At 38.4% G+C, this 20,287-nt stretch overlaps 1 protein-coding gene across 3 annotated transcripts in view; it reads right to left on the reverse strand.

Annotated features, from left to right (window-relative positions):
* Nucleotides 1-3,258: 3,258 nt before the first annotated feature.
* The window catches only part of LOC139144993 (uncharacterized), a 60,355-nt gene continuing 43,326 nt past the window's right edge, over nt 3,259-20,287 (reverse strand). Inside the window, exons 1-5 of one of the 3 annotated variants that reach the window (XM_070715876.1) lie at nt 12,528-12,583; nt 7,463-8,369; nt 6,683-6,838; nt 4,853-5,032; nt 3,259-4,558 (exon numbers count right to left, since the gene is read on the reverse strand). In XM_070715876.1, the coding sequence (XP_070571977.1) occupies nt 4,427-4,558; nt 4,853-5,032; nt 6,683-6,838; nt 7,463-7,549 (555 nt within the window). In that variant the 5' untranslated portion in view covers nt 7,550-8,369; nt 12,528-12,583 and the 3' untranslated portion in view covers nt 3,259-4,426. Of the gene's footprint in view, nt 4,559-4,852; nt 5,033-6,682; nt 6,839-7,462; nt 8,370-9,062; nt 9,410-12,074; nt 12,584-13,347; nt 13,464-14,908; nt 15,029-20,287 lie in introns of those variants that run through there. The other 2 variants (XR_011554883.1, XM_070715877.1) reach the window with 2 other exon arrangements.

The raw sequence follows: 20,287 nt of genomic DNA on the forward strand, positions 1-20,287 counted from the left end.
AACAAAAACAGCTATGTCACATAAATATGCTTAAGCCATATTTGGATAGGGATAATCCTACTAAAACAAAGCCTGTCAGTACAGTCAGTTCTGGCCATTATGAAGATAGTGATACTGAAACTGACTTGAGTGAAAATACTCTAAACTCAAAGCTGGGCTCGGTCAAGCTTCAGAACTCAGAAATCCTGGAGAAGCTGGAGTCTACAAAGTTGGCACACCTCCAGCCAGAACAACAACAACAGGTGAAAGAACTGCTCCATGAATATAAACACCTGTTTCAAGATGTCCAACGAGGACAAACGTCATCTACCACGACGTTGATGTTGGGGACAGTAAGCCTGTAAAACAACATCCATACAGACTGAATCCAACAAAAGCGAAATATCTCCAGGAAGAAGTCAAATACCTGCTGGACAATGACTTTATTGAACCCAGTAAAAGTAACTGGAGTTCGCCGTGCATACTTGTTCCCAAATCAGATCACAGTTATCGTATGTGCACGGACTTTAGGAAGGTCAACACTTTAACAAAGACAGACACTTTCCCATCCCGAGGATTGATGACTGCATCGACCGAGTGGGAAAAGCCAAGTATGTGACGAAATTTGACCTACTGAAGGGATTTTGGCAAGTCCCTCTGACGGATCGTGCTCGTGAAATATCCGCCTTTGTTACACCAGACGGATTGTTCCAGTACAAGGTGATGCCATTCGGAATGAAGAACTCTCCGGCAACGTTCCAACGGATGATCAACGACGTCATATCCGGGCTAGACGGGTGTGCAGCTTACGTTGACGACGTCGTCCTGTATAGTGACACCTGGGAGGAACACATCAAGCTCATGCGGAAGTTCTTTGAGAGACTGAGCAAAGCAATGTTGACTGTCAACCTTGCCAAATCTGAGTTTGGTTGGGCTAGGGTAACTTACCTCGGACATACTGTAGGACAGGGTGAGGTAAAACCTGTTGATGCAAAATCAGTGCCATTTCAAGTTTTCCCATACCAAACTGCAAACGACAACTGATGCGCTTTCTCGGTATGGCTGGTTACTACAGAAAATTCTGTCCAAATTTCTCCACAATTACTGAGCCTTTGACTAACTTACTTAAAAGAAAGTAAAGTTTGTTTGGTCAGAGCAATGCCAACAGGCATTTGATACACTTAAAGCCATACTGCAAAGTGCTCCAGTGTTGTCTGCACCAGATTTCACTTTGCCATTCAAATTAGCTGTGGATGCTAGTGATACGGCTGCTGGTGCTGTTTTATTGCAAGAGGATAGTCATGGTATAGATCATCCTGTTTGCTATTTTTCACGCAAATTTAACAAATCCCAGAGAAACTACTCTACAATTGAAAAAGAGTGTTTATCTTTGATATTAGCTTTACAGCATTTTGAAGTTTATGTTACTTCTTCAAATCAGCCAATAGTGGTTTATATTGATCACAACCCTCTTGTTTTTCTGCAGAAATTTAAAGGCAAAAATCAGAGATTGCTAAGATGGAGTTTAATGTTACAGGAGTTTAATCTTGACATTAGACATATCAAAGGCAGAGACAATTTAATTGCAGACTGTCTCTCTCGCATTTAGAGCTTATTGTTGTTCACACTTTTAAGATTGCATTTGTAAAAGAAAATTTTTTTTGAAAACTTTTCCTTTTTGAAGAGGGGGTGTGTTATGTAGGTCATTCCCCCCACACTCATCATGACCTGAGTTCAATTAGTCTAGAACATTCTCAAGGTCACTGCCCTTGATGACCTCACAACCTTGAATTCATTTGATTTGCATAATTTATGTCGGGTCCCACTCTCCGAAGTCAGCACATTTCATTGCCCCATGAAAAAACATAGCGATTTTACCCTATTATTTAAATATCAGCATCCAACTTTGACGTCCCACATATTTCTGTCAGAAAATAACGATATATGACGTGATGTTGAGTCTGTAAAATCACCAACATATGTCGGGCGTTTTTACTTCATTTCTCCATGCTTTACAATTACATGACATGTCATGTATCTGGGCATGCATGGTCATGAAATCGCCGAAACTTTACTCGAAAAAGTCAACAATTTATGAGTACTCTCATATCAATGCTAGATCATTTATCCGTGACGTGCACACTCCCTCTGTAAAATCGTCCTATCTTTTACATCTGACCATATTCCCTCTGCAATTTGGGGGATACCCATAAACAAAAACTGAAATGAAGTGCCTTTACCTGGTGCTCCTGTGCGTAAAATCGCCGAAAGAAGATTGCATTCGTAGCGAAGAACGCTATGCAGAGTGGCTTACGTGCGCTTTACTTTTTGCACAAATTTGGATTGAGACGCGCTGTCTCACACAACCTGCTCTAATTACCGCGGTGTATGTCCGAAATCAAACTTTCATTCATTCATTCATTCATTCATTCATTCATTCATTCATTCATTCATTCATTCATTTATTCACTCTAACTAACGGTGTTTAAGAGTTTGTCAAGCACCAGGTGAATATTTGTTCGTCCCTTGATGCGTCACTCTTGCCTGGTTTTTCGTTTGTCCGTACAAACATGTGCGATGAGATGAATATTAAATGAGTTCATTGTCTTTTAATCTTGATATTTTCGAGTGACGACCGAGAACGTGTGTCGATGTATAGCCCAGCATTCAATTCGTTTCAACCTTGGTGCAGTGGCAGTGAACTGAGATTTACATATACACAGGGATATAACCAGTCATAGTTGGGAACAGGTTGTTACTCACGCTAACGTGTGTGTCAACTGGTTTCATTTAAAGTTACTATATAACATATTTATTCGCATCAATTTATGAAGGAGGGTAAATGGCCAAATGTTGCGTCTTACTGCTAAAACACGAGTGCATGACTTGCACACGTTTCACATACTTATCAAGCGCAAATTACAAGTAACATCATGTCTGAAAATATAAACTTTCCATAATATATGATGCTGACTTTTCTGCTACATGTGTGCTAAAAACGAACTCCATTGAATTCACAGAACAAGATCAGGCAGATTGGGCAATATATGATAGTTTTCAGATTACATCGGGTAAATCTTATGTGTAATAGTCACGCATGTTGATTTTGTAGTATTACATCGTAGGCAATCCATAGTTCCTTATGCAATGATTATAAAATTCAAAGACATTGTAATTGGAAGTACAAATCAGATATTCAAAGTATATCAATATGATGATTAAACCAATTTTTAAATTTTTAATGTCGGCGTTACCAAAGAGTTCTTCTTTCTGAATATTAATGTAAATGACAAATTTCTCAGCAACAATGGAAAATATGCAATTGTGATTGATCAGGCATTATCTTAGTTTATGATTTCCAAAGTCACTTTGAGCTTAGAATTCAAAATATAATTTCAACATCACAAAAAAGCGTTGGAGTGTTTGTTGCGTGTTACCATGGCAGAAAACACCAAAGCTACAAAGTTCATTGAAAAAAAAGAAGACATATCATACATTTAAATGTTAAAAAACGATTTTGTTTACTCGATGATTATTGCATGACTTCATCGATAATAAGATTATCGAATGATGAATAAATATAATCGATAATATGCACGCGTGCACATTGTACCGTAAAAATATATCTTTTCATGACACAAATATAAATTTCGGGCTATATATTGTTACGACTGACTTTTCGTAACTTGTAGTTGTCGACGGATCGTCACTCACTCAAAGTCACAGATCGAGACGTACTACGGGAATCGTAATACTTTCAGTAACTGGAACGCACACCAGGTAGTCAGTTTAACTCACCCACTTCAGACCTTTATTACTAAGGCAGAGTGGCACCAAGTCCGTCCCCAGGATACAATCATGGATCAGCAAAATTTTCTCCAAAAGTTCTAAGTTCTCCGTTCTCCCCAAACTATCAAAATCATCAGCTTTTATACATTCATAACACGTGTTGACTTCATGTGACATACGTTCATTTCACGTGAGGTCACTCGTGTACTTTCAACGTGAAAGAGTAATAAAACCATAAAAGTTATACAAGTTATGAAAGTCGGTAAAAGGTCAAGGTAATAAAAATCCTACTCTATTTCAATACTTCTTAAATTTTCTCTAGTCTGTCTTAATTTTCTTGGGTTTTGGGGTACCCCCACATCCGACAGATCTGGGCGTGCCGTGTAGGGCAAATGGGGATCCCTCATAGCCAGAGTCTGCTGGTGAGAGGAAAAGTCTCATTTTTATTTCGTCTATCTTTCCAAATGTACTTTCGATGAACGACCTCAAGACGCCTGCCGCGTCATTTCTGTCGATGCTTGCCAAGAAATCGTGCAATTCAATGATACTTGCGGCCGTTAGTGTGCCTCGTTTGCATTCCCATACTGTCAATACGTTGAATGTAGGACTTTTGAATCTGCGCTGTGCTTCAATAGCCGGACTACAGAATGGTCGTATCCTAACCACTCTGGCAACTTCTCCAATCATTTCCCAGCGGATGATCGAAATCCAAAAGATGGCTGAGTTCCAGGCGAACACTGTATGGCAGAGATGCTGGTTTTGTCTCTCTCTTTGGTGTTGTAACTTGTGCCTTTGGTAGATACAACACATACAACATGCGTATAATTCAGACTTGTAAATCAATACATACGACTGCATATTACAATATACGGACATAACTTGACATTGATAATGTGTCGGCTTCTTCTACTTGACGAGGATGTTTTGGGTAAAGAGGTCATGTAACTGACTCAGTCAAATATTTAGTCGAAAATTTCCTGTAAAAAATCCACATTTTTCAGATTTTTATGACAGTTGCTTTTGGAATATTACAAATCTGGTCTAATCTCGATGTGATGTTTTGAGTTCCTACAGGATACCATACCTGGAAGGGACTTTGACAGATCGCAAATTCCGTTTGCATTCCATCATCACTCCCCTTCTGTTTTATGGATATGGTGCAGCGAAATGATGGCATAGTTGACGCATCACATGACTCGTCCAGAATTAAAGTAAAAGTGCAGCCATAATGATCTGTGTCCCACAAACACCCGTAAGGCAGTAGCTGTAACATCAAAACAGTATTCAAGATATTTAGCAAATGAAAAGTTCGAAGTATCAATAATAACAGTACATATGGATGAGTTTGACATTTTTGTCGAGTAGTATAATACGTAAAGTTTTACATGACAGTGAGATATCTTTTCAGTTCAGAAGGGAGCCTTCAGAAATTACTGGGGGGCGGTGAAATTGGGGGAGGGTCACTTTTTAGAAAACTGTTCAAGGGTCACTTTTTATAAACCTATCTTGGGGAAGGGTTACGTTTGACAGAAGCTGATTTTATGGTCAAACTTTTGATTGTCAGTGTGATATTTACCTAGTTTTGTATCGAAAAAATATTATTCATAGTTTCATAGAGATTAAAGAAACTACAGAAACGACCTCTTCTGCTTCATATCTGGACATGTTACTTGAATTTGACTAATGGTCACCTTTCTACTAGGCTATATGAGAAGAGAGATGATTTCAACTTTAGTATAATCAATTTCCCACACCTCATAAGTAATATTCCACTCTCACCAGCTTATGGGGTATCTTTCTTTCATGAATTTGACTTTGTTTGTACCGTCTATTTACTGTCTGTTCTGTGCTGTTTTGTGTCTATGTTTACAACTATTGTCTTACAAATTTTGACCTAGTGTTATTGGATTATGGATTGGTATGATTGCGATTATTTCATCATAGACCCCAATGCGCATAGTGTATGGACATTTTGGTGAAATTCCGAAATCATATTTCTTGCACAACCATAGACTTGTAACCACTCTAGTCTAATCAAGAACAATAATCTAAATAATCAAGTGGAAATAAATGCACATTTTTACCTATTTTTGTATTGGAAAAACATTATTCATAGTTTCATTATAGACCGACATGTATAGTGAACCAACATTTTTTATGAAATTCCAAAATAAATTTCTTGTACACAAATGCACATTTTACTTCCAAGTTCAAGCAACAAAGTACATTTAAATACGTTATCAAACATATATAATATACAGATACAGCATGTTGTTGGCAAAATTGTAAAAAATTTGCCTGATGGACTCCATGTATTATGATTTGAAATTTGTGGATGAAGCACTATATCAGCCACATCTTGCGTTCTTATAGTTGCACAAAATGTGGTGACCCTCCCTCAAATGTATGATATACCATCTGTCTTCAAAAATTCTTGCGTAATAAATTGCGACTGTCCCTCCAAAAACACCAGCCCTCCCCTCTGTAATTTGTCCTTAACTAGCATAACAATTGAACCAATTGTTATGTAAATTAGCTGATACCGTTTCAGTTATTTCTGGGGAGAATACTGCATTGGTTGGGGGAGGGTCAAGTTTTAGAATGTCGGAGTAGGGGATCACATTTAAGACAGGAGGATAGGGGAGGGTCACATTTTATGGTACAGGTGTGTGCGAAATTCCCCCGCCCCCTTAATTACTGAAGGCTCCCTAAAACGCTAGTGACATCTGGGCAGTCATCAGCACTTTTCATTGACACATTGATTGCCCGAGTCGCAAGAAAATGTACCTTTCCAGGATCATGCAAGATAAATGTAAAAACACAAAAGATACCCCAAAATAAGGAAAAATACTCCATCGCCTGTGGGGCACCGTAATTATGTTCATGTGGACGATAATGGAAGAAATACTCTTACCAAAATTTTCTTATCGTTCGGAAATAGCTTCCAACCGTCAGTGACGTTATCGATCTCCACTTCAACGTCATTTCCGGTTGCCATTAATGTGAAAGATTTGGTCATTTCACACTTTGTTCCACCAGGTACGACCTTCTTTTCTTCACCCTCGACCCACTTGAAGGTTCAGGTAGAAAAAAGTATGAAACAATCGTTAAGATAGGAATATGGCATGTTCTCATTGGTCTAAACAACCGTATAGTCAAAGAATTTCATATGAATGATGTAGACTTTAAATCACGATTCCTCATTCTACTGAATACATCCAATTCCCATTAAAGATCAGCCTATTCGTTATATGATAAGATAAGGGAAAGTATGCATACGATAATCTAAAATTCTAGTCTATTATTGACTCATGCCCTTTAGCACCTTCAGAGAGCAAAGACGAGGATAACTATATAATTATAGAGTTGTCGAATATGATAAAGGTCTTATATAAAAAGGTATAAAAAGCGTAATCCCCAAAACACATGGAAAAATGCCGTATGCAAAGTAGTACGTCAAACGTCATCACTATTATTTTAGAAAAAAATGTCAACCTCCACCGGACCATGCCAGCTTACAATATTATGGGCAAACCAGGTCTAATTACAGAAATATCCAAACTAAAACCGTTAACATATTGCACTTCAACTGCTCTTCAAGATGATACCACAAGACAAATTAATGTAAATAAATTTATGTTCTACAGTAAATTTATAACAGTTACAATTTGTTGATTACTCTATAATTTTATACCTGTTCTGCCCCACTAAACTGTTTCACCAGGTAAACGCGAAGATGTATATCCTTCTCTTGTTTAACTATATACACCATACAGGACATGTACTGCTTTAGGGTTCCCTTTTTTGACACCTTTCTTTTTGGTGCTTTTCCCCAAGCAAACCGTAGCCAGTGAAGTGATCGACGAGTATAGATAAGGTATCCTTGTCTAGGAGGCACATGGAACTTTGCTCGTGTGTCTCTTTGTCTGGGTCAACCAGCATCTGGTAATTGCTTGGTTCATCGATATCGGTGGCTGTGTACACTGGAGTCAACTTCCATTTGTCGGCTGGATCGATGCAATGAGTAAAACTTAGACACACATTCTCTCGAAATTGAAGACCATTTGGGCCACATACAACCACTGGGCTAAGTTTTGTCTTCCCCGTTTTGTCTCGAGGTTGATGTTTGTTTTCCCAACTAACGTACATGAAGATTTCCTGCTGTTTGCCTCTCAGAATGGCTCCTGGTGGAATGAATAACTTCACCTCTAACCGGGGCAGGGACAGATGGCCGCCGTTGTGGTCGAAGGTTCCGGATATATAGTTGTCTGGGTTGATATTATCGGTAGGTAAATTTGGCTCTGCAATAAGCACAGGCAAGGGCCTGTCACTCATGGTATCATCTTCGAGAGAAACCATAATTGTTGGCGCATCAACCTTGTCAGTCTGCTCACTAGTCTTGTCATCCTCTTTTCCGGTCGTGTTTTGGTCCAGTTCTAATGGACTCGTCATCTCCCCTCCTTGCATTCTCGTAACACTCTCTATCAGTTGGCGTTTTGATGCGTTGTTCACGCTCTTTGTGGTTTTCGTCGATAAAGTAGTAGTTTCCTGCTTTTCTTTGGAATTTTGACGTTTTCTCTTTCCACTGCTCTGCCTTGAGGCTGGAATATAAAGATTAACACAACACTGTAGAACAGCTCACTTAAAGCGATGCATTTGAAAGCTTGGTAACTTATTCTTCTTCTTCTTCTTCAACAGAGTCATTGCTGATAGACAAAATTTATAGAACCTTTACTAATTTCTAGCTCATTCAATTTTCTAGCTCATTCAATTCTATATAAACTTTGGAGGCAAATAATTGTATCAACATTTGTTAAGCAACTGAAACTAAGGGTGCCGCTTACTGCATAAGATCCTCGTTAAACAATACTTTTCTAGAGTTCCAAAACGAAAGTCGCCAACTTTGGAATATAAAAAGCTAATGCATTGTTTTATTTTGTTTTGTTTTAGAAGAAGCAAATCACACGCCTTTTAGTGGAAAATTGATAGTACTAATTGAACTTTATATGCCCCATGTTTCAGTTTATATCACAGTTGTCTGTGAATGTTAACTTTTTTCCACAACTTTGCAACTTATTGATTGTGATCAAAAAACATACAAAGTATATTCCTATAGAGTAATTGCTAAAATCATTAAAGACTAGTATACCAATATATAAATAGCACAGTTTAAATGGAAATAATAAATTTCTTTGACTGCTGTCATTTAATATACTACTTTATTGGAAATTTAATTTCAGAATTATCATGGATGCCGCCGAAAAATATGCAGACAGTGGGCTGCAGTTGAGAAGTTGATGTGGAATGCCTCTCTGACTGGCTGAGCAAAGTCAGAGATAAATTAAAATCACGTATTTCACATTTCCGTTCTCACACAGTAAAGATGTAAATACTTCCTCAGTATTAGATGACCAATCGGTCAAAGCATGCCTCGATGCTTTACACAACGAATATGTTGTAGTTCCTGCAGACAAAGCTTCAAACAACATCATCTTTGTCTGTAGGAATTATTATATCCAGTGTATAATAGATGAATTAAACCTTCATTCAGATAAGAGTAATACCACCTACGCTCTTTCCTCCCTCACTGATGAAGACATTTTTGCAAACCATTCATCTGTGCTCAATGAATTTGGCATTCCTTTGAAAGAGAAGGACAAAAAACTGCCTATGTTGTATTGGATACCTAAACTGCACAAGAACCCTTACAAACAACGTTTTATTGCAGGATCAAGCAATTGCACTACCAAACATCTGTCACAATTATTGACTATAATTTTAACAACCATCAAAAATGGTCTTTTTCGATATTGTGACAAAGTGTATGAAACAAGTGGGTTGAATCAAATGTGGATACTAAAAAATTCGAAGGAATTGTTGCTTGATTTAAAAGTCAAGAAGAACAAGTTCAGCTCAATCCGAACATTTGACTTTTCCACATTATACACCACAATTCCCCACGATAAACTTAAACAAGGCTGTCATCTCTTGTGAAACAAGCTTTCCTGCATAAAAATGGCAGTAGAAGGTACCAATACATTACCATCAAACATAGGACAGGTTATTTCAATAACAACATGGTAGCCAAGCACAATACACAGATGAAGAAATTATTAAAATGCTTAATTTCTTAATCGACAACATATTTGTTAAGTTTGGCGGTATGACATTTCAACAATCTATCGGCATACCAATGGGTACAAATTGTGCACCCCTTCTTGCAGACTTATTTCTGTATTCATATGAAGCAGAGTTCCTACAGTCTCTCTACAAATCACCTGGGTCTAAAAAACTTGCAAGGCGTTTTAACAACACGCACAGATATATCGATGATCTGATTAGTCTAGACAATCCAGACATATCAAATTACTTACATCATATTTACCCTGATGAGTTGGATATCAAAGAAACAACAGAGGGTAGGAACTCTGCTTCATATCTTGATCTGTTCCTACAAGTGGGTACTAATGGGCTACACACTAAGCTGTATGACAAAAGGGATGATTTCGATTTTGAAATCATAAATTATCCCCACTTGTCAAGTAATATTCCATCTGCACCTGCTTATGGTGTGTACGTGTCTCAACTTCTCAGGTATTGTAGGGCTTGTGATTCCTACACTGATTTTCAACTGAGACACAGCTCATTGGCATCAAAATTACTGAGACAAGGATACACAACAAAAAGACTCGTTAGGACTTTCAAAAAGTTCTACGGTCGATATGACGACATTGTGGCCAAATATGACACCTCGGTCACACAAATGATTAACGACAGCATTCCCGGCTTTGACTTATTACAGTGATTCATATCCTGTATCTTTTCATACAATATTTAGACAATTTTGGGACCAATCCTGACGGGTGTAGCATGCTAGCAGGGTACGCTTACCCATTCCGGACACCTGGTACCACCACTATCTATCAGTGGTTCAGGATGGTCCTACTTAAATTTGTAAATCACAATTGTCCCATGGACCTGGTAATATATTACCTTGAATGGAAATGATTATTGGACCAGTTTAATGTCATATTACTTAGTAAGTCCTTGTGGACTTTGGTCACGTCAATCCAGGTATATATCCCTATTTAGGAAAGTTCATTAAATATGCAAATTAATAATTAGCTGATGACAAATTGCTAAATGATTTATACTACTGCTATTTCATAGAATTTTCAATGTACATAGAAAGTTTCGTCAACTTTGATAAAGTCAATACACATAATTAGGAAACATGCAACTAAGTAATTTGCTGAAATGACTTTCTTTAATGTTGTATCATAGTATATTCCTTCGATTAAATATAATTATCTTACAATAAGAGGCACATATTTCATGCCTATACAATTGTGTTCACTGATTGGCTATTTCAGGATGTCTTGTTTGAATACTATTTTGTACCAGTTACTTTGACCTTAGTTACTAATGGTGATGGATGTTGGGATGAACTGAGTGATTTGATCATTGACTCCTTTTCTGAGCGAGTATGTTCTGTTGGCAACTACATATACAGGGCTCGAAATTAGCGGTAGTCCCGCGTCCACAGACTACCAACTTTTCCCTGGGACTGCCAAAGTCCATGAAATGGTAGCCCACACGGACTACTAAAGCCTGGGACATAAAATACTTGGCGTGCGATGTCCGTCACTTTTGGACGAGCTAAATGCAGTCAACATGTAGTTTCATTTGTTTGAAGCAATTATCCTTTCATCTGTGAAGTTTTTTTCTGGTGACTATTACAATTTTCACTGCTATGTTGTTGTTTTCACAAGATGCAGAGCGTTTGATACTAGAATGTTGAGTTGCTTTTCCGTGTGCAGTCTTTGCATGCCAGTTCACACTATGCTGTTGATCGGCAGCATACAAGACGTACTTTTGTCAAGTTTTGGGGTTTTGATGCTGAAATTTCACAAAACTTTCACTTCTATATCCAGAGATTGTGTAATCAGTTTGATTTGAAATAGTAATATAAAACACTGTGTCAGTTAAGCTTGGAAATCGTGGCTGAGTTTCGCTGTATGGTTGTCGATCAGTATCAATGTATAACGTTCTGTACAGAGAGATTCGTGTGTAACAAGGCATGCCAGTTCATAAAGATCATGAGAATATTTTTTTTCTGTTTTTCTTTACTAAAGTTACAACTTCTTTGGATGTATAAGCCGATTTAGAAAGTGTTACAATTGTACAAAAATAAGCATTTTTCTAAAATTAAGCGTTCTCGACACATAACATGGGGTTTCTCGAGTAGAAGCCCCTAGTTTTACTGATGTTTTGTGTTGCCGAACCTGGGGCTTATACTGGGTACGAGCACAGTATCCCTTAACCAAAATATTCATGAACTACCAGCCATTGTCATTTGGCTACCAACTTCAGAAAATGGTAGCCCGAGTGGACTACCAAGGTGTAAAAAGTTAATTTCGAGCCCTGATATATAACACTTTCTGAATGCAACCTAACATACGTGTCAGGTAAATATATGCCAAGACAATCGTTACTTTAAGTCTATGACTACACAAGTCGTATATACCCTGAATTGAATGTAAAGATATATGAGATCAAGAAGTCTTATATAAGGAACTTGTTGTTGTCAGTGAAAAAGACTTTACCTCATTCCCTTCAAATGAACCTTGGAATTAATAAGTAGATTGAACCTGGATAAGGAGTAAACCATGTTATCCAGGTTTGAAAGCATAACATCGCAATCGAGCTTTAATCATTGCAAATGCATTGACAAGGCTCACTCATGAACATTCACTAACCTCTGTATATAGGCTTTTTTCGGCCATGGCTTGGTGACCTGCTTGGTACTGCTGATCTGTAATTGAAATAGAACTATTCATTCAATCTTCACAATAACTGATTTCAGTTACTCAAATAATAAGAGAATGTATTTCTTTCTCGGACGTACAACTATGATTCAACTCTACAACGTGTGGAGCGGTCTCAATCAGAAAAATGTAACAACTTAGCCGGCCATTGAACCACTCTTTTTTGGGAGTGGAGATTTAGCTGAGCGGTTCTCTCTGTGGCCTCTCTGCTAGGCGACTGATGTCGTATGTTGTGGGTTCGAACCCGATTGAAAACTAGTCGTATATTCAGTGACTGTACTGAATTACATGCATTCACTTTGGACCATGTTGGCGGTGCAGGTGGTCATAATCATGCTGTGTATTGTCTGTATTGATTGTTTCAACGACTTGAAATTTCATTACCTTCAATGACTTTAATTATTGGAACAGTTTGGATATCATCAAGTCTGTCGATTTACTGAATTTAATCTTAAAACTTGTGTGGTGTTCAGATGAAAACTGGAGATGGACAAGCATTTTTTATCATTCCTGTAGTAAGAATACATATTCATGTCAACTTTCAAAATACCACGTGTATCCGCAGACTTTCCTAACCTTTTGCTAAACTGGACGATTAGTTTTACGCCGTAAAATGCAAAGTGGGAAGATGGAAGCAAAGTTCTGAATATGTCGATATATCGATTCTGATCCTTGATGTGTGTAGTAAAGCCAGTCGGCAAGTTATCAATCAACCACTTTCTTTATTGTTTAGTTAGTTCATCACAATTTACCGATGTGGATGGCTCCATCTCTGTTGGCTGCAGAACTGGTATCCAATCAAGGAACAGCTGCCCCCAGAAACAGCATCTGGCACTTGGTATTGTGATCCATGTGGGCGTCTTCCCCCTACAAATATATGAAATATTGTAATGCGACTATTGTTTTCTTTAGGAACCGGCAATCAGTGACATTACAATATAGTAATATGGGCTGTCATATAAGCTAGATGTCCCAGTTGAACAGGAAGCTGATCAACTGTTTGAAATGTGTCATTTCATTTATCCTTGCTCAGACTCAGCTATTTTACATAAGTATATTAATATTCAATCAGGAATGCTAAACACTTTCCATTTTGTATTTACTTCGCAGTCTAAACATACTTTATACTTTATTGTAATTTATTGGGAGAGTTTACACGTGTAGGTACTTTTTCAAGTTTGAAGATGCGGGGCGTTTCTTGATAGAGTTTCGCCTCATATGTAATGAACGTGTCAAACCTCATAAAGTTATTAATGGATGGCAAGATGAACGGACAGAAAGGCAATCATAAACACATACGGAGCCAAGCGACAAAGATTACTCTTTGTAAAGGAGACAATAACTGTAAAAATGACAATACAGCATTTTATTCATCGTTAAACCTTTGATTAGTTAAGAAATGTATAATGTCTCATAATAGCCAAATCAGAAGTGGAGGTCCGATGCCCGGATACTCCATCATATGTTACAGTGTCACATGCATTGTTCCGGTGTGTTCTTGGGGATACGGAATAATATTAAACATGGAAGCGTTTCCTGATATTTCCTGATCTATTTTAACCTTTCCATGATTTTATAAGTTGTTACTTTTATTGAACATTTTGATTGCTGTTATTTTTGCCTTTAAATGAAAAACACATTGAGATATTTAAATGTATAATTTGCTATATAAGAAAAAAGATTATGATTATTATATTGAGGAATGCAGCGATTATATTACTCCTAATGATTAAACTATGCAAAGCTAAAGAAGGCCTGCAGACTGGAATGAAATCCAACTACACTGATGTCAGTTATTTCACAATGGTGAGGCCTACTAACTCACGCCATACCAAAGATTGAGCTACCATACTTGGCTGTAATTTCGATCCTGATTATAAAATCTACATAAAGTACATTAATTCAGACTTACAGAAATGACTGCATAAACCAGCAATAGAAAGGCATTGTGGCCCAAACTTAGAATCACTCGTTAAGTACGTCTTGTGTCCTACGTTCTGCTTTGTGGTCAACTACCTCATGGTGAGTTCTACTCTATGCTTGGTTACAGTGGCAAAAATGGTTCGCGTTAGGCTAATCTAACGTACTACCGTATATCGCTGATTTTACCTGTCGAGGGGACTTTTCGCTCAAAATAACTTGGTAACTACGTCCAACAGAGTTTTTCCAGTCAATATGAAAGCTGGTGGAAGGGACTATGTTTGGCCTCTGTAAAAAGTCTCCGTTGATTCCATAAAAGATTGCTTTGCCTTCTTTTTCTTCCGCTATCATGGTTTTCAAGGTCAAAGAGCATTTGCAAGAGCTATATCTACCTGTGTCGATGTCATATGTCTCCTGGGGAACCATTGTCGGTGGACAGCTCTGGCACTTTGACAGGCATCATTGAATGACGTCATATCTGCGTCGTTGAAAGCTGGTGCATCATCAGAGAACTACAAACAAAAGTAATTTAACATAATGAATTGAATAAATGATCTATTTTGTGGATAAACAAAACTCCACTAGTGTTCAGTAAGCCACTGTTTTCATGGAAGGTAGACCGACACGCGTATAACTGAATAATGACCATATAGAAAACTAAGGCGTTCCATTGCAACAAACTCAGATCGCCATATTTCTGTAGTAGATATTTTTATGAACTACATTCCACAAGCAATTACTCCTTCACTAGTCGACGCAAAGTTTTCTGAGCTCGCCCCACTCGATGCTTGATGGTGGGTTGGGCAACGACCATATAGAATTGTGCCTGTAAGTAGATGATTCTCGTCTTTCTCACAGACGTGTGACTAGGTCGGAGTAGGAATGTTAAGTGGCCGGCCAAAAGCCAGCAAATTAGAAATTTTTTATTAGTAGGAAATATAGAAAATGAAAGAAATTTTTCGTCATTTTACAGAAAAAACACTTTTAGATTAGTTCCTTCCATGATTTCAAATATGGGTTTCTAGCGAAATATCGTGTCCACAGATTAGCACAAAAGCCACCATTTAAATTAACCGAAAGGATGAAGTAAATGTATGATTTAATGTGAAGTTGCATGTTGCCAACACTTTTTTTCGAAGCAATATTTCTCATCGAAGATGGCAAGGAAACCCCCTCAGACTATATATGTTGGCAAAATAAAAATGCTTTTATTCAAAATGTGAGATTTTTATTACCAAATAAAATAATAGTCGTTTTTATATAGCATTATTCAAAGAACATAATGTGAACATTTCAGAAAATTTGACCCGGCCAGAGTGGCGTTAAAGGGCTGATGAAGAGTAAAAATGAATTTTTTATTGCTTGTTTATTTTGATGAATAAAATGGTCAAAAAAAGATCTGCATTGGAATTTTTCAAAACTGCGCTCCCAGTTCCGAATAAAGGCCCTAGCGACGCCCTTGGCAACAAAGATACAAATCTTCTAGACACTTCGGCAAATGTCGGGTATGACGTCATTTACAGCACATTGACCGCCGGCGATATTCACGTCAGTGCTTTTGTGTGCATTCTCGAAATCCATCGTAAAAAGCTGTAACAGCGCCTAAGCGTTGTGTCGCTATGCATTGTTCTCAGTCAGTATCAAAATTGTTTCAATGGCCAAAGGATGAAGATCTGGCCAGAAAATGGACCAAATTTGTGAAAGCAAAGCGGGTTAATTTTACTCCTTGTAGCCAAGCGCTAGCTCTGCATGGCAGGGCTTTGTGTTACCGGCGTACCGGGGGAGGCCGTAATAACAGGTATTTTATACAAAGGTACAGACTTATTCTACCTGCAACTTAAAACTGATAGTGATTTTGTAGCTCATTCTTTGCTATTTTCATAGTATTTGGTAGCCGGTATCAGACAGTACGTGTTCGTGTCGACTACATAGACGATCTGCCGTTTAACGGCGGTGTTCTGCTATCTATCCTGCTGCCATATATCCTGACATTTCTCATTTGAATATATAAATATGCGTGTTGTGGCAATTGTTATGCAAATGTAGGACCCCATTCAATCTATTATTTCATAGCGACAGTATGGTTGTACTTATGTATGTGAAAACGGGTTTTTATCACCATTTCACAGATGATTTGTGATAATGATCAAAGAAATTAGGTGCTTCGAGTAAATTGTAGGGAGATCGATACATAGCAGGGTAGAATGGGTGACAATAGGTGGTAATGGAAAGATAGGTGGCAGGGGAGGATAGATGGCAGCTAGTACGCCAGCTATTACACCTGCCATCTATCCTTTAATTAAATGATTAAATGTAGGGAGATATATAGCACTGGTAGAATAGGTGACAATGGTAGAATAGGTGGCAATGGTAGAATAGGTGGTAATGGAAAGATAGGTGTTAGGGAGGATAGATGGCAGCTACCATGCCAGCTATTCCACCTGCCATCCCATAGTATCCTTTCATTGCAGTAAATTGTAGGGAGATACATAGCACTGGTAGAATAGGTAGCAATGGTAGAATAGGTGGCAATCGAAAGATAGGTGGCAGGGAAGGATAGATGGCAGCTACTCTGCCAGCTATTTCACCTGCCATCTATCCTTCCATTGCAAGTGATATTTTAAATGTAAGACAGGTTGGGAAATGTACATGTGCTTTAGATTACCTCAGAATATATCTTTTGATACAAAATCAGAAAACACAGTATTCACAAAATAAACTAAAGTAAAAAAGGCAGGGGGTTGGCTCTATGCTTTCAACAGTTTGATTTGGTAAAAAATGATAGTGAATTATGAATGAAACCAACCTTGATGTTCACAGCAGAATGAAAAAATCACAAGGATTGAATTGACACATGGTTTTGGCTATTTTTAAAAAGTTCCTTTCTTCTGCATTATAATCTTACGTATAAATTCAGAAGTTTACCAACGGGAAGTAGGTAAATTGTAAAACTCTGACTTTGTGTGAACAAATGAAAAGATTTATATTTGATTGCTTGGTAGCGCAATTAATTGGTATAAACTCAATGCACTGTAGTACCCAGGATCAAGTTCAATTCAAGGATTAAGAGCAGAGTAACTGGTATTGCTATCCTTTGGGTTTTTTCCGAAACTGTAGTGTATATTTTCATTGAATGTTTATGTCTTCATTGCAACCCCAAGAAAACAACATTTGACAAATGTATACATGTTTATGAAGATCCAAAAACGAAATCAAATGTTTCCTAAATCATGTGTTTTCCGTAGCAAATTGAACAATGCTCAGCACTAATTTAGGGCTACATCGATGACTGGTAGTCTATTTGTCCTATCCACGGTTACTCCACAAGGAGGGACCGTGTCCTATTTACAGATCGGCCATGGAGTACAGCAAACAACTTGATGAATCTGCCGACAGTTGTCACTGTTTCCTTGAAAAGAAATATTTCACTTGCAATGAATAACATGGGTGACTTTTTGCCCCAAATGAATAAAACTGAGTAATGCATACGGAGCTTTGACAGTAAGCCTGGAAGGACATATAGCAGGGGAAAATAGATGGCAGATATAGCTGCTATCTACCCTCTCATTTGCATATCGATAGCAACATAATACCCAAACGTGCATATTTATGTATGCAAATAAGAAATGTCAGGATAGATGGCAGCAGGATAGATAGCAGAACACCGGTAACACACATCCTGCCATGCAGAGCTAGCCAGGTGCGAACATATACTTCGCTACACACACTTCACTGACGATTGTTTTCACGGAAAACGATCATGAATTTTCCAGAAGGCAAGCCGTAATTTATAAGATTATCAATAAAAGTAGTGATTAGCTAGACTGTTTTGGTTGTGTAGTTCTACCCCACGAGTTCTACGTATAAAACCGAAGATGTCGAACGACTACTGCTTTCCAAGCATTTCTATGTGGCCAAACCACGTGTTGCGCAATCGATCGTCTGATGTACGTTGGGGCGAAAATATCATACCGTTCACAAACAACTTTCCTATAGCCGTATAACTTTCTATAGGGGGGGGGGGGGTTAATGTGCAATGACGTCATTTTTTGAAGAGCGCCGCTATCGGCTCATGCGGACAGGTTTTGCTTGTCGTGGAATGACGCTCGATTCTGAATCAACAACTAGCTGAAAACATTTTGTACATGCGCAAATCGCAAGACAGAAAGACAACCTTGTAAACAGTGGAAACCCGGTGAAATTCTGTCATTTCTTTCGTAAATTACATATTTTTGAAAATCGCTCTCAAAAATTTGTGATTTTCTGAAGTTTTCTGGGCATTTTTTTCTGTCCTTTTTAGAGGACCTGGAGAAGATGAATGAGAGTTTTCATGTGGAAACCGCTAATTTTCCCAGTGATCTGAATACATCACCTAACATTTCCACTCACAACCAAGTCGGGAACGCGACGTAATGTAGGGAACGGGATTTGGGCATAGCCTATTTTCCGTCTTTTGACATATAGGATAGGCTTGTTTGACCTAGAAAATGGAGGAGGTGAGCGGTGATAGACCCTCAGAGGAGAAGCATATTATGTGGCACACAAGACCTAAAAAAGCCCTGCAAATGTCAACTTATATGCCAATGAACTCATGAAGGTGTGCCAGTGCCACCACAATGTTGATCATGTCCGTCCCGGCCTGTCTGACACCCCCATGGCAGTATGTACGTACGCGTACGGCAAATTGTTGGCATAAGACCACAAAATTACCTCTGAAAACTGTTTCACACTGCACAATTCGATGACCCTCTGCCGGGAAGTAGTTATCTGACTGCTGCAGTCTTTTTGTTGAGGCTTTCTGTTTGTTCTCTATTGACTTTATCAATGGGACAACGCGAAATATTAAAGTGAGATACTGTGTCATGATTATGGAGAACACAATTTCCCACGTCTTATATGGGCTCTGAATCTCACGTCAAAACTATGTCAAAGATTAGAAGTTTTCAGGCGTACACGATCGAAAACACCGCAGCTCGCGCACTGTCTTGCAACAGATCATACAATGATACACAGATACATGATACCACCGTCCCTCAACCCACAGTGGGTGGAGGAACGGTGATGATACACAACTTTCCTCAGGTTTCTAGCTGTTTCGGCACTTGTAGGTTTTAGCCCAAATTGTTTCAGCCGGTAATGTTCACAACCCCGGTTTGTTCGGCGATGACAGCCTAGCCTTTTCGGCCTTTATCAGCGGCGCAGCCCATATCGTTTTGTCAGGACTGACATGGAAGACAGTACGATAATACCACGGCGCGGCGGTACCAGAAGAGTTCTACCTCCATGGATAATACGGACAGTGAGAGTGAGCGTTTTGTCAATAGGACTAACATAACAGTTGAGCCAGCGAGCGTTTTGTCAGTATGACTGACAGAATTTGATAGGGACCTACAGCTGCCATGTACAGCCAAAAATCTAGCTGTTGTTCGTCCTCTAACACTGTCTTGGTCGCGCTACTCGACAGAAGTCGCCATCGTGTTCCATACAAGTACAGATAGGCTGCTCTTAAAGTGACGTCACACTTCCGGGTTTGATTTTTTCGCGGGAAAATGTGACTAAGCTTCGGAAAACGCATTTTTCCCCGGAAAATACGCACTTAAACCATTTTTCTGCCGTAAATTTTTGCTTGTGCCTTTCCATGTATTATTTAACGAGTGAAAATCACCTTTTCAGCGATTTCATTTTTACTCTTCACCAGCCCTTTAAATTCTTTGGAAATCTTGAAATTGGGAGACGTAAGAAGCTAAGAAATCGGGTGATTTGCATACATT

Source organism: Ptychodera flava, chromosome 12 (assembly GCF_041260155.1).
Source record: "Ptychodera flava strain L36383 chromosome 12, AS_Pfla_20210202, whole genome shotgun sequence".
Lineage (NCBI taxonomy): Eukaryota > Metazoa > Hemichordata > Enteropneusta > Ptychoderidae > Ptychodera > Ptychodera flava.